The following is a 13,702-nucleotide window of genomic DNA, read 5'->3' as shown; positions in this document are numbered from 1 at the left end:
TGTGGTCAGGCGAATCGGATGCGTCAGCCTCCTGTTACACAATCCCTTCCCTCTCCCCGATTCTTTCCTGGCAAGTCGGTCCGCCATCGAGGCCTTGGGCGCAAGCCAAGGGCTCTTCGTGCCCACGCCACGACGCCGGGGCGGGATACAGATGACTCCACCCTGGCTTCTGCTCTCACCGTCTTCGTTTTTGTCCAGCATTGTTAATGTTCTTTTTTTGTGCTGTTCCGCCACACAGCCAAAATAAGGGTCCTTGCTTGTCCAGCTCCAGGGCAGCGGGTCCTATATGGGCTCACCTAGACTCCAGAGCCCGTCTTATCGATCTAACAGCACGAGGCTAGCGGGGTGAATCTGGGGTATCAGCGTGGCTGATCCAGACTGCCAGCCAAGACCACCACGCTTCCTTGGCTCTCTCCCGCCTCCAACTCCTCTGTGGAATCAATAGGATCGGAACACTGCTGCGGCTGATATGTCTCTGCCATCCCCATGGCGTAGGTTGGGTCGCGCTTGGTCGGTGCGAGTAGCCGTCACATGAAACAAGACGGTCGCTATACTATGGTCTTAATCACTGCCAGCATCCCATGCCGACAACACTGTACAAACCCGCATGTGTGCCCAAGTACCTGTCTTGATCCCAACTGCTTCATGGTCTCTCCCGGTCAGCGGAAAAACCCGCCAAGCACTTTGGGCGGCCCAAGGCAAAAGACAAACAACATGTAATCCCAATAACAGACTGTACCCAGCCTCCGTTTCCAAGAAAGAGTCCTCTGACCTTCCATTATCATCTTTCAGCTGCATGCCCAGACATCCCGCATTGCTTGGCACGCTTCCCATCCCCGGCAAACATTCTCCTCGTACCAGCTACACTGACAGCCGCGTGGCCGGGCCTGAAGCCAATCGTTTACACCCGCTCTTTTTCCTCTTAAGCCCCAAAGGTCCCTGCATGACTGATCTCATTATACCTCTACCGCAAACATGACGGCCCCGGCACTAAGAGTTACCGTAGATGGCGACAACAACAAGATATACCAAGCAGGAGAAAAGGTCAAGGGTCAGGTCTGGTTGGCAGTAGAAGAGCAAAAGGAGGTTGCATCACTGAAGTTGGTCTTCGCCGGGAGTTGTATTACCAAGACCACTAGGCCACTGCACACACATGGCAACAACGACGCCACTCCATCAAGACAAACCTATGAGGAAAAGATACGACTGTTCAACCGAGAAAAACATCTGCTTTCCCACTGCAGACTTGGACCAAAGAAATATTCCTGGGATTTTGAATTCATCTTCCCAGCATCCACCGAACCTCAGTACAAACGCTCGACACACGGAGACAACTACCTCTGGGAACCACATCCACTCCCGCCGACATTCCACCTGAAAACAAATGTCCCGGACGGTACAGCACAAATATCATACTTTGTCCAGGCAAGACTCATCCTATTCGGCTCCACAGAAACAAAGAGATGCAAGCAAACACTCCGCTACCACCCCAAACCACCCGCACACTCAATCTCCCGCTCCCGCTCTACCTCCTCCGTCCTCTACGGCCAATCCTGGAAGCCCACCCGCGAAAAAGACGAATCCCGCGTGAAAAAAGTATTCTCAGGCGTCTCCATGAACTCAACCCCGCGCATCGTCCCTACGCTCTACCACCCCATCTGCGTCGGCCCCGGCGGCCACATCCCCCTCTCCCTCAACCTCCTCAACGCGCGCGACCCCGCCAACCACGCCGAGCGCCACTGCACCATCTCCACCCTCTCCGTCGTCATATCCACCCACTCCACCACCATGTGCGGAAACTCGTCTTCCTACCCCGAAGACACCGTCGCCAAACACGTAACCTGCATCTCGCGCTCAGACATGCAGACGCAAATCCCCTTCAACAAAACCGTGGCCCTCACCTCAAATTCTTTCCGCCTCCTCGACGACGCAGAGTGTATCCCCTCGTTTAAAACATACACCATTACCCGCCGCTACACTCTCGGCGTCACCGTCGGTATCCAATACAACGACCAGCACTTCACCGTCACATCTACAACTCCGCTAGAAATTCTACCGCGCCTCCGCCGTCATGCATCGACTTTGCCACCGGCACAGGACGAAGAAGAGGATGTAGAACCTCTGCCTGTTTACAGTCCCAGGGAACCCCCCGATAGAGAATTCGCTCCAGATTACGAAGACATTTTCAATTCGCTGTCGCGTACGCCGTCGAGTCCAGAGTCGCTGCTGTCCAGGGTCGAGTCGAGTAGTTCGAGTTTGTTCTCACGCGGATCCGGGGTTAGTACTGTGGCGAGTACGCCTGGGGTTGAGGTCGAGCACATGAGGTTCGAGAGGATTGTGTGATGCGTTGTTTTTTTTTCTTTCTGTCTTATAACGATTACATGGTATGATGAGATGATTACTTTCAGTCTTTTTTTTTCTTTTCTGTCCCTTTTTTTTTACACAATTGGAGTTTTTTTCTTGGGGGAAAATGGAGTTTGGTGTTTTTTTTGTGGGGGATACCAATTTAGCTTTTTTTTTCCCCTAGTAAGTAAAGCCGTTTGAGCGAAACACAATCAAGTCATCAGAAGCCAAAATCAAGTCTATCACATACATTCGTATTATAAAATTTCCATGAATTAAATTTACTACTTTTCTTTTCTTTTTTTCTCCATTGAGAGCAAAACTCCGGTACATACAGCAGCTCTCCAAGTACACAACAGCAAGCCTACCTCCACAAGCGAAACGGATGAGCCTCGGTATTGAGTACAAAGTCATCAAGGCTAATCAAGCCAGTATCAGCAAAGCACAGATAAAAATACTTGAGCGTCTCGGCCATCCAGAAACTCTCCATGTAATCCTCTTTTTCGGATCCTTTGACCGTAACATCCATGATGGCCGCGTTGGCGAGCTTGGTATCTGTTTCCGCGGCTACAGCTTCGAACATTGTCCATGCGGTTTCGCGCCAGACAGGGTCGCCGGTGATGCGCCAGAGGATGAAGACGGATTCGATTGCTTCGGGGCGGAGAATGTAGCGGGGATCCTTGGCGGTGGTGAAACCCTTAGGGAGGTTGGGTTTGTATTGTGGGCGTGCGGCTGCGGATTCGGTGTATCGCTTCTCGTCCCAAGCGCAGCGTTTGCGGTGATCGGGACCCGGGCACAAGACCATGTTGTATCTCTCTGGCATGATACCGGATGGGAAGGCCTGGTATGCGTAAGCGCAACCACGAGCTAGCTTGACTCCGTGGTCGAGGTATTCATCGTTTTGGAATAGGCGTCCACTGAGCGCGTAGAGTCCACCGATAAAGCATGAAAGGTGTTCGCTTTCAGGATCGAGGCTCGGGCCGTCTTCGAGGACGTCGACATTGCCGGAGATGAGAATCTCCTCCTGACCTGGTATCATCGGCGTAAAGAATAGATTGCTCATTGCCGTGTCCAAGAAAGCGCGTGACATGGTTTCAAACTTGGCTGCGCTGGGATCGACTGAACCAAGCAAAGCGTGTGCCTTGGGCAGGTATTCATACAGCGAATCTGCATTTCCACCAATGGTGAATTGATATCCAGACACCACATCCCGGTTACGCATAGACACCATCATGGGCCACATTCCAGGCAGCTTGGTCGCGTTCTGGTCTTTGTGGAAAACATCCATCAGACGCGATACTGCAGCATAGTACTTGTCGTCTCCGGTGATTTGGCTGAGCCGGCTAAACTCCAGAGTGATTGTGCCAGGACTCGCGCTGACCACCTCGCTCTCCACAACCAAACCTCCACCCTTCTTTGCTTCTTCGAAGTTGATAAAGTCGACTGGTATGCCATGTTCCGTGTTGAATCCGGCATACAACAGGTCGCCCACCTCAATCGCTTTTGCTTTTAGTGCGTCATGCCCACTCAAGTCGTATGCCGCTAGGAGTCCACCCAGATATCTAGAAATGTTAGCCTGTGCCTTGGTTGCATTCAAGCCCAAAACATACCGAATGCATGTCTCAAAAGTATTCACTCTTGATGAGGTGGAGGTGCCGAAATCAATCGTTGAAACTGCCCTAACAGCCTCGTAGAACTCTTCACGCATACCCATTATCCACAACGTGTCAAGACTATCCACGAGCGTAGCAGCCCAGCCCGAGAATTGGTCGACATAACCCCCACTAATAGGCTTCAGCGCATCTTTCATCCATGCATTGCTCTTGTAACTAGCCCAGCTCTTCCTAAACACTCTCTTGACCTCGAGTCGTCTGGCCTCCTGCGATTCGGCTATAGCGGGATGTTGTATGCGAGGTCGATTTCTGAACGGGGCGGGTAAATTTGGTTTGCGTTGCAGCGGATAGGTAAAGTTGACCGAACTCCAGTCGAAACTGCTCGCTTTTGCGCGAATGGGCGATATACCGGATACATCATTCATGTAGCGCGCAAGGCTGATGGTCGCATCGTGATTGACGCCCGGGGCAATACCTGCATGTTGGTTCGCGGGAAGGAAGCAGTAGATCCACACAATAATTGCCACGCAAATGGCGACATGGCGGATACGCAGGCGAGGCATTGTTTAGTGCATCACGCAGGTTAAAGAGCGGAAGCGTCGGTCAAGAAGTCAGGCAAGCCACATGTAAGAAACGCGATCTGCGGAGGGACGCGTGGGAAGGGCCGATGGCGGTGCATCTTATGTGATGTGGCCTGGAGATGGGACGCGCTGCTATTTGTGGAGGGATGCTCTGGCAGCAACTATTAGCGCGGCCGTTGCGGATGATCGCCGAAGATCATCCGTTTGGGGTAACTTTCATCACGTGAGACGAGGAAGGCATGTGTGGTACAACTGTTCGTAGTGGAGTGGAAGAGACTCTTGGCAGTCTGTTGATTGTAATATTACAAAACTATAGAATCGACTATTGACTCTAGGATAAGGGGTATAGCTAACGCTGTGCGTCTAGAAAGAACTCAACTTTTTGGCCGTGAAAATGCAATCTCCAAAACAACTTCGTAACACATGTCTATTTCTTGGTGCTCGCTTGGCTATTGTCTCGCGGCCTGTCCGCAAAGCTCTCTCTTGTGTTGACACGGTCAATGTCGAATGGGTTCGGTTCGAACTCGAGGTCGCGCACTGTTCTTCTGCTCCTTGTTGAGCATCCAGTGTGAATCCTCTTCAGACCATCAGCACCATCGGTCTCCTTTTCGGTCTTCATTTCTTGGAACCTGGGCTCGGATTCCTCCATGTGCGCCTCCTCCTCAGCTTCTTCTTGTGGTGTAAGGGTGTTGGCACGAGATGTGTCTTCTGATTCGGTGCCAACAGCTTGTTGTCGTGCTGCCTTTGCGGCGTGTTGGTCGCGCATGCGTTGCATAAACGCCTCGGACTGTGCGGCATACTTGCACTTCTCGCGGATTTGGGCTCCGTACTTGTAGAAGAGGAATGGGAGCGGGAGACAGGCAATGGCAAGGAAGGCTGGGACCGATGATGCCCAGTGGATGCCGAGGCTCTTGTACATTTGCGAAGTGAAGAGCGGGAAAGCAGCACCGAATACTGATCGAATGATACCGTTGCCAGCCAAGACAGACGCGGCAAAGATAGTGTAGGAGTCGATGAGGTAGTTCATGATCGACAGGAAGATGAGAACCATGCCAAATCCGAATGGAATCGAGGCGACAACACTAATAGCCCATGGCAGGGACGGAGAGTTTGTCCAGGCGAACCAGAAGAGACCCACGGGGAGTGCAATGCCACCAACGATGCACATGGGTAGACGAGCTTCGGGGGCGGCGAATCCACGACCGGATTCTGCAATATTTTTCCTGTACTTCTTGTTGTCGACGGTGATGACGTAGGTAATGGCGAGTGCGATTCCAATGGCGACGGCAACAAAGGGCAATCCACTGATACCCTCGTTCCAGCCACGTCCCACGCGGTACACAATGGGGAAGGCACCGAAAAGCATGTAGAGAATACCGTAGATGATGGCGTGGTACAGGGAGAGGAGGAGGACGATGGGTTCGCAGAAGAGGAGGATCCATGGGCGCTTGAGGCCAGTAGCGAAGGCCTCTCCAAGCGAAACCTTTCCTTGTTCAATGTCGGCGCGGGATCGGTAAACCTTGCCAGAGAGCTTAGAGAGCTTCTCAGCACGCTTTCGGAGCAAGACTGGAGGGTATGTCTCGGGGACAAGCAAGGCTACAGCAACGAGAAGCACACCGGCCCAGATTGCCATAAGGCCGTTGACCCATCGCCATCTAGAGGAAGAGTTAGCTACGTATGATAAAGTGTGGGGTTCCGGTTACATACCCTTCAGCCATACCAAGGAATCCACCGATGATGGGACCCAAGACTGGACCCATGAAAGGTGCAGCAGAGAAGATACTCATGACAACACCTCGCTCGTTGGCGGTAAAGAGATCAGCAATAACACCTCCGGCGTTGGTCAGAGGACTGGATCCAAAGGCGGCGGCGAAAAATCGGAGAATGAGCAGTGAGTAAATGGAATCCGAGCCGGCAACACCAGCGTTGAAAGCCATGAAAGCGAAGTATGTTCCTAGGAAGACAATCTGGCGGCCGTACAGTTCCGAAAAGGGAGCCCACAGGAGGGGTCCAAGTGCGAATCCCAGGACGAACAGTGATACACCGAGTGTGACGATTTCTTGGCTAACTTTGAATTCCATCATGATTTGTTGGATACCTGGCAAGTGTTAGCTTTCAACATATCTGCAATCCCGGATACGCGTGATACATACCTCCAGAGAAGGCAGACGAGCAAAATGATACGACGAGGACCGAGTTTGCTACGGCAACGGCCATGATCCATTTCTTCAACTTGGGCCAGGTCATGGGGTTCCTGGGGTCATTGTCGATCCACTCGACGACATAGGGATCCTCCTCTGTTCCCGCACCCTCGTAGTCGTAGTTGATGATCTCCCGAGTGACCACTCCCTGGTCGGTGATCATTTGCCAATGTGTAATTCCTTCTCTTCCTGACTCGACGTCCATGTTGCTGTTGTTGGTGGCAGAGCCAGCGGGGACCTCACGGTCCTTTTCCGTCATGATTATATCGTCCAGTCGATGTACTGATGGCGTAGCAGTGATGGTGTTGTGATGTCCCTTATATCTCCAGGGGGTGAAGCGGTGAGGTGAATACGGCTGTGCAATACTTTAGTCCAACAGCCCGATATTATATTAAAAAACGGTGTAATGTGTATAAAGGTCGGCAAAGATACGAAGCAGTGACGACAGTTGAAAGCTTGGGAGAGCAAGAGCGACGATCAATGTGCCAGACAGCGGGACCTACGCCACATTTAAACAATCGTGTCCAACGCCGACCGAAGAACTTGTCATTAGCTTGCAAGGGCGCATCCAACGAAAAACCCGGCCGACGAATCTGTTTCCGCCTTTGCCCAGTGATCTGGAACCTTTGCCGGGTCACGGCATTGCCGCTGCTACCAGTGCCATCCCTGAGCCCTATGACACCATGATGCTAAATCTTGAGCGTTGGCGTTGCTCGGCCGAGGTGAGCGGCAACGCTAATCTGCTTCCAACAGCGTAGTCAGTTGCAAATCTAGGAAACCCAAGCCTCGGGCCCAATCATACGCGCGACAGCGGACCAATAAAGCGCCGAAGTAGAGGGAAAGTCGTATACTATTCGTGGCAAATGTAGGGAAGAGAAGGAAAGTGGAGAAGATTCTTACGGCAGCACTCTGTTTGTCTCGCTGTACCGAACCTAAAGCGAACTTTGCGCGTCATAGGATTGGACTCGAAATTTCGACTGTCTTTTTTTTTCTGCGCAGGCCCCCTGACGCATTGGCACACCGAGATGCCGAGGTACAGAGATACAGTCATGCGTGTGCGATATCAATAGACGGTACGAGAAATTCCATGCTCCACTTTTGCCCGCCCTCGCACTCTCGCTTCTCGCGCGCTCCGCTGTGCATGAGTTGCGACGCGTACATGTGCTGGATCTCCGCTGGGAGGGGGTGTCACGAGTCGTCGAGTCGGACGGTCGGACGACCTTCATTCTACAATAGTGCGGATGATCCATAGCAACCGTTTCGCATGCACCGGGTTTGTATGGACGTGCACTCGAGATTCCACACCGTTGGCGGATGAATCGCTTGGGTACGACCGAGTAGCTGATCAATCACCAAGTGAATGGAACAAGTTGCACCAGCCAGTTAGGTGCATACCAAGATTTGGAGCCTCCTCTTGCGTTCCAGCCTCTGAAATATATTACTCGCAACTTGCGACTCGATGCGGAGTTCGGAGCTTGACGAGCTTACGCTGTTGGTCCTGCTCGGGACATCGAACGGATATAGGACGTAAGGCGTGTTACGCCAAAACCCGACTCCGGTCGCGCTACTCTAACGCCACCATCGGAGTCAACCTCTTGTCCCGACCCCGACTCAAACTGTGCTTCATACGTACATACGCAGCTTGTATTTCTAATACCGTGCTAGCCACACATCCACTACGCCATTGTTTCTTTTTCGTTGGTAAGCTACTACGTGTACACAATATGTATGCATTTACGCTTTCCCCTCAATTACACCTCCACTTCTGAGTTGCACAAATACGAGATGGCGAGATATGGCCAGGGTCCCTTTTCGCCCACAAAGATAAGAGAAATATACAAAAACACACCATAACCACAAACCCTCGCCCAATAATTCCACTCCTCCCTACATATATCCGCACGTCCACAAGCCCAAGCACCCCTCCCCCTGTACCTCATTTCCCCAGCAACACTAGCCCCAAACCCCCAAATTCCAGCCCAACCCAAAAATCCTTCCTTCCTGTCAAATGTTCCCCTACCCCGAATACCCCAATCACAAACCTAATCCCAAAATAAGAAACAAAAACAGAGTTCATGTCTTCGCACGCGCGGTTCTTGGCCCGCACAAACCAAGCACCACTCCCTCGCACTTGCACTGTCAAGCTTTCCCCTAAACCCAATACTAACCCAAAAGGCACCTTCCCGTCACCGCCACAACCCTAACCTCAAAACGAAACAAACCCGCAGTTCATCCCGGGCTTGGCTCCGGTCCCTCCCTCATGCTTGCATCAAGCAAACCTACCAGGCTTTTCCCCTACCAACCTAACCTAACCTAAAATAACATAAACCCCCATTCCTTCTCTTCCCTTCCCTTCCCCATCACCACCCAACCCACTCTAGCCCCAAAAACACCCATCCTTTCCCTACCCTCAAAACCCCATCGCCCTTCGTTTCCCATCCCAACCCTAAGTAGTAGCCCCAAAACAAACACTGCTCCCTCCGTCCTTGGCTACACCCCAAGTTCTAACCAAGTAAAATGACTACTAAGCTTTCCACATCCACATCCCACTCCACCCTACCGCATATGGTCATACATATATCTTTGAGTTTAGAAGTAGTCTTAACCAAGCGAAGAACTATTACTAGAATACTATAGATATCATGATATTCTAAACTCAAGACTAACTCTTGGAGATCTACCAAGCATCTCTCAGAATGGTATAGGAGTGAATAGTCTTAACCAGCTCTAAGAAGACTTTTCAAGAATTCGTCTTAAATCTACTTTTTTTAACAAAAAAATATCTTATACCTATCGGCGAAAACAATTCACAATAGAATAAACTTGACGCGCTTAGATTGGCATTACTTCATCTTAAAAGTAACCTATAAGTCTATCTCGTGAGAAGGTAACCTTCTCACGACTTCTGAACATTTTATCTATCTTAACCTAGACCTCAGCCCCTAAGAACGTCGTACTAGAAAAAAAATCAACACTGCTCATGCTTCACTTTTTTTTCGGCTAGGACAAGTTGGAGGAAACGGCGTTCCGGGTGCAAACGTGTTGCTGCAGTGGCCTGCGTAACAAGACTCGAAACAGGTTTCATAAGTACAGCTTCCTTGATTGATGCAGCAGCAGAATTTTGCGTCGCATCCCATCGCTCGTAGCTGGGAAGAAAAGGGTACTTGTTAGTTGAATGTGTGTGTGTGAGAGAGAGAGAGAGAGAGATGCTAAGTACCTGTAGTTTCTCTTTTCCATGTTCAAGAGGGATAGCAGACGCAATCGTAGCGAAAGCGATAGAAAGTAATGACAAGACGCATGGTTTGTAAAAAAAAAAAACTTGATTACGGCCCTGGTGCGTAGAATGTAATTTGGTTTGAATGCTGAGAAGATAGAATAATGACGATACAAAGACTAGATAACAAGTATAGAATAAGTGATGATCTTTTATCTCCTTCAACAGTCCATTTATCTATACCTTTGAAAAAACAAGGAAAATCAAACAATGATTGCTATCAAGTCCCTTCTTCTAACTGCCATCTGCAGTGTAGCCTATGCTGCCCCCACCCGTCGCAGTCAAGGCCTCTGAGTATGCCCAACCCTTCCACTAAAATGCTTCTCTGCTATATATACTATGAACCACCTAACTAACACTTATAATCTTTAGAAGCGTCTCTGTCCCTGCTGCAGGAGCAGCGGAGCCTTTTGCCAAGTCTCTCATGAAAAAAAAAGGTGAATAGTATTTCCCCAAAATACGGGGGAAAAAAAATAATCCCCCCTCTAAATAGCATTTCTTTAAAATCTTCTGTTTTTTTGGTTTTTTTAAAGGGTTCATGTATCCAAGGGAACATTCAACATTGCGTGGGATAGCCCCCCACCTTGACGGCGCAAAGGACTTTATACTCCAAGCGCTTGTGACCTACGTAGAAGGTCAGGTTTACACTGTTGCTGGGAAGGGTGTGTATACGTGTCTCCCCTTCAGCGCCACAGAAAATGGACAGGGCGTTTTCCCGTGTTTCGTACCTGTCTCGGAATGGCGTTCTGGACAGCGGTTGCGCGTATTCTTTTTTTTTTTGATACCGTTAAAAGGGGTAATTGTTAGTGCGATTGATGAAGGGGGTTGGAGCAGAATGGTCAGTAGATTAAGAGTAATATTGAGGCGGGCGTTCAAGGCTACGTAGAAGGGGGGAGATGGAGAAAGGGGGGGGGAGAACTGTGCCTGCGTTAAGAACTACAGAATGCATACGGACGATCGAGTCCCCCCCCCCCTTCTTTTTTTTGTGAATGGACCCGATAATCAACGTCAGAACCTCGTTTCCTCTAAACCTCCCCCCTTCCTTACAGGCCACTTTACATCACACCATCCCAAGCCCACTCTTCCTCAGTTCCACCCGAACTCATCCACTACAGATACACACCCTTACTCCTTACCAACCTTACCTCAAGTATCTATTTGGTCTAAATCAAGATTAACAGACCCGTCAAAACTCCCGTCTGTCTCTGCTACTCGTTTACTCTTGAACCCCGTGTGTTCCAAACGCTCTTAACGTCTCATGATTAATGCGGAATTCACAATCTAAGATTGTGAAGCAGAATCCCTGCGCAGTAGTATAACAAAAAGACGCCATTATTAAGAAGCGCGAAAACGTGTTCTCAAGGAAGAGAGAGAGAGAGAAGAATTCCTATACTATAACTTTATTCAAGTTTTTTTCTTTTTCTTTTCTGAATATATCCAAAAAAAAAACGAACGGCTAATCCAGAAAATCCCTAAACATTCTTTACCAAAAAAAATAAAAATAAAAAAATAGTGATAAATCCTCCCTGTTCATATCTTTCATATTCATACCCTAAATGCCCGATTTCCCACCCGCAAACGCCCCCCTACCCCCCTACCCCACAAACCACATCTCTAAACCTCATTACTAGGATACCCGACCTGTTCCGTCGGCAAAAACTCCTCCTTAACCGCCCTCACATTAACAAAGCGCGCGAGTAAATTCGCACTCCCAGCCTTGTCATTTGTGCCGCTAGCCCTCGAGCCGCCAAACGGCTGCTGGCCCACAACCGCACCCGTACACTTGCAGTTGATATAAAAGTTACCCGCTGCATTCCTCAGTTTATCTGCTGCAAACTTGATGGTCTCGCGGTCCTTCGCGAAGATAGCGCCGGTGAGAGCGTACTCGGAGGTGTCGTCGATTTGGCGGATGATGTTGGCGAAGGCGTTGGGAGCGGCATCATCGTAGACGTAGGCGACGAGGATGGGGCCGAAGAGTTCGCGGGAGAGGAGGGGGTGGTTTGGGTTTTTGGTCAGGTACACGGTCGGGTGGATGTAGTAGCCCTCGGTGCTGTCGTACTTGCCGCCGACGACGAGTTCGAGTTCGGGATCGGATTTGGCGTCGTCGATTACGCCAGAGAGCTTCTTGAATGAGGCTTCGTGGATGACGGGACCGATGAAGTTGGAGAAGTCGGAGGGCTCGCCGATTTTTAGGGCGGAGACTTCTTTGATGAGGATTTCTTTGAATTCGGGCCAGGCGGAGGAGGGCACGTAGAGGCGAGAGCAGGCGCTGCATTTTTGGCCTTGGTACTCAAAGGCGCCGCGGACGGTCTGGATGGCGGCGTTGTGGATGTCGGCGTCCTTGTGGATGAGATGGAAGTTCTTGCCGCCAGTCTCGCCGACAATCCTGGGGTAGCTCTGGTACTTGCCCTCGGCTACACCGTTGGCAATCTTTCCGTACAGCTGGCGGAAGACTGCTGTGCTGCCAGTGTAGTGCAGGGATGCGAATTGCCTGTGAGCGAGAACCTCCTGTGTGACTTCCACAGCATCACCAGGGACCCACTGGATGACATTTGGTGGAAGGCCAGCCTCGATCAGAATCTGGTAGAGAAGCCAGTTAGAGGCAATTGCAGATGGCGATGGCTTCCACACGACAACGTTGCCCATCAGAGCTGGGGCTGCGGGGAGGTTACCGCCAATAGCTGTGAAGTTGAAAGGGGATACGGCGTAGACAAAACCTTCGAGTGGTCGGTATTCAACGCGGCTATTTCAGTTAGCTTTGCTCTCAACTGTAAACAGCGACTGTACGTACTTCCATACACCAGGCGAGTTGTGTACTGGCTGGTGGCCATATGTCTCTTCCGCGTACTTGACATTGAACCTGAGAAAGTCACACAGCTCCGCTGCTGCATCAATCTCGGCTTGCCATGCATTCTTTCCCTGTCCCACCATTGTCGCTGCCATGATCTCATATCGGTACTTTGTGGAAATGAGGTCTGCCGCCTTGAGAAATACTGAAGCGCGATCAGCAAAGGGAAGCGCTTCCCATGCTGGCTTCGCTGCCAATGCGGCATCGATGGCCTTCTTGACGTCCGCTGGGCTGGCATTGGAGTACTTGGCAATGACGTCGGCGTGGGAGGAGGGGTTGTTCTGAGTGAGGATGGACGAGGTTTTGATCTGAAGCTGTCAATGAGATGAAACCACCGAGCCAGTGTCTTCCAATCTTACGTATTCTCCTCCTACGGCAAGAGGGACCTCTACTGGGCCCCGCTTCTTCATACGTGCAACCGCATCCTGAAGCTTCTGTCGGTCGACTGAGCCTTTGGCATAGTGTTGCTAGGATTCTCAATCAGCAAAAATCCTACGGAAACCTCACCATATCTTCAACTTACGTTTGGCTCGTTGTTAACAGTCGGAATCTTGAAGTTTGCAAGCGTCCCCGCATATCGTCGTGAAGCAACCTGCGCACCAGCATAGGCTGCGGGCAGTGCATTCAATGTCTTTGTAGCAGAGCGAAGCGGCTGGAGACTCTTTGAAGAACCCATTGTAGATGATTTGGAATGTCAATTAGCCAAAAAGTTTGGGGCTTCTCGTTATGTATACCAAGCTGTGAAGCTCGAATCGAATGAGCTCTGGGGTTGAGCCGACGAAAGCCGATACCTAGTGTGGGGCAAACGATCGCCGCTGTAGTAGCGAACATGTCTTGCGCAC

The 13,702-nt window shown here is 50.6% G+C and overlaps 4 protein-coding genes across 4 annotated transcripts; 1 reads left to right on the top strand and 3 right to left on the bottom strand.

Moving 5' to 3' along the window:
• Positions 1-975: 975 nt before the first annotated feature.
• Positions 976-2,343, top strand: COCCADRAFT_37212 (uncharacterized protein; the record flags this gene model as incomplete). Its single annotated transcript, XM_007714593.1, has 1 exon — positions 976-2,343. The coding sequence occupies one exon, from the start codon at positions 976-978 to the stop codon at positions 2,341-2,343; it is 1,368 nt and encodes a 455-aa protein (XP_007712783.1).
• A 364-nt stretch (positions 2,344-2,707) lies between these two features.
• Positions 2,708-4,519, bottom strand: COCCADRAFT_26670 (glycoside hydrolase family 47 protein; the record flags this gene model as incomplete). Its single annotated transcript, XM_007714566.1, has 2 exons — positions 2,708-3,905; positions 3,954-4,519. The coding sequence occupies 2 exons, from the start codon at positions 4,517-4,519 to the stop codon at positions 2,708-2,710; spliced, it is 1,764 nt and encodes a 587-aa protein (XP_007712756.1).
• A 445-nt stretch (positions 4,520-4,964) lies between these two features.
• COCCADRAFT_97423 (uncharacterized protein) lies at positions 4,965-6,943 on the bottom strand (the record flags this gene model as incomplete). Its single annotated transcript, XM_007714592.1, has 3 exons — positions 4,965-6,192; positions 6,245-6,635; positions 6,691-6,943. The coding sequence occupies 3 exons, from the start codon at positions 6,941-6,943 to the stop codon at positions 4,965-4,967; spliced, it is 1,872 nt and encodes a 623-aa protein (XP_007712782.1).
• A 4,683-nt stretch (positions 6,944-11,626) lies between these two features.
• COCCADRAFT_26668 (uncharacterized protein) lies at positions 11,627-13,536 on the bottom strand (the record flags this gene model as incomplete). Its single annotated transcript, XM_007714565.1, has 4 exons — positions 11,627-12,755; positions 12,804-13,174; positions 13,220-13,327; positions 13,384-13,536. 4 exons carry the CDS (start codon positions 13,534-13,536, stop codon positions 11,627-11,629), a joined length of 1,761 nt encoding a protein of 586 aa, XP_007712755.1.
• Positions 13,537-13,702: the final 166 nt, after the last annotated feature.

This window comes from Bipolaris zeicola (assembly GCF_000523435.1).
Source record: "Bipolaris zeicola 26-R-13 unplaced genomic scaffold scaffold_84, whole genome shotgun sequence".
Lineage (NCBI taxonomy): Eukaryota > Fungi > Ascomycota > Dothideomycetes > Pleosporales > Pleosporaceae > Bipolaris > Bipolaris zeicola.
This window is presented reverse-complemented; position numbering and strand designations above follow the sequence as displayed.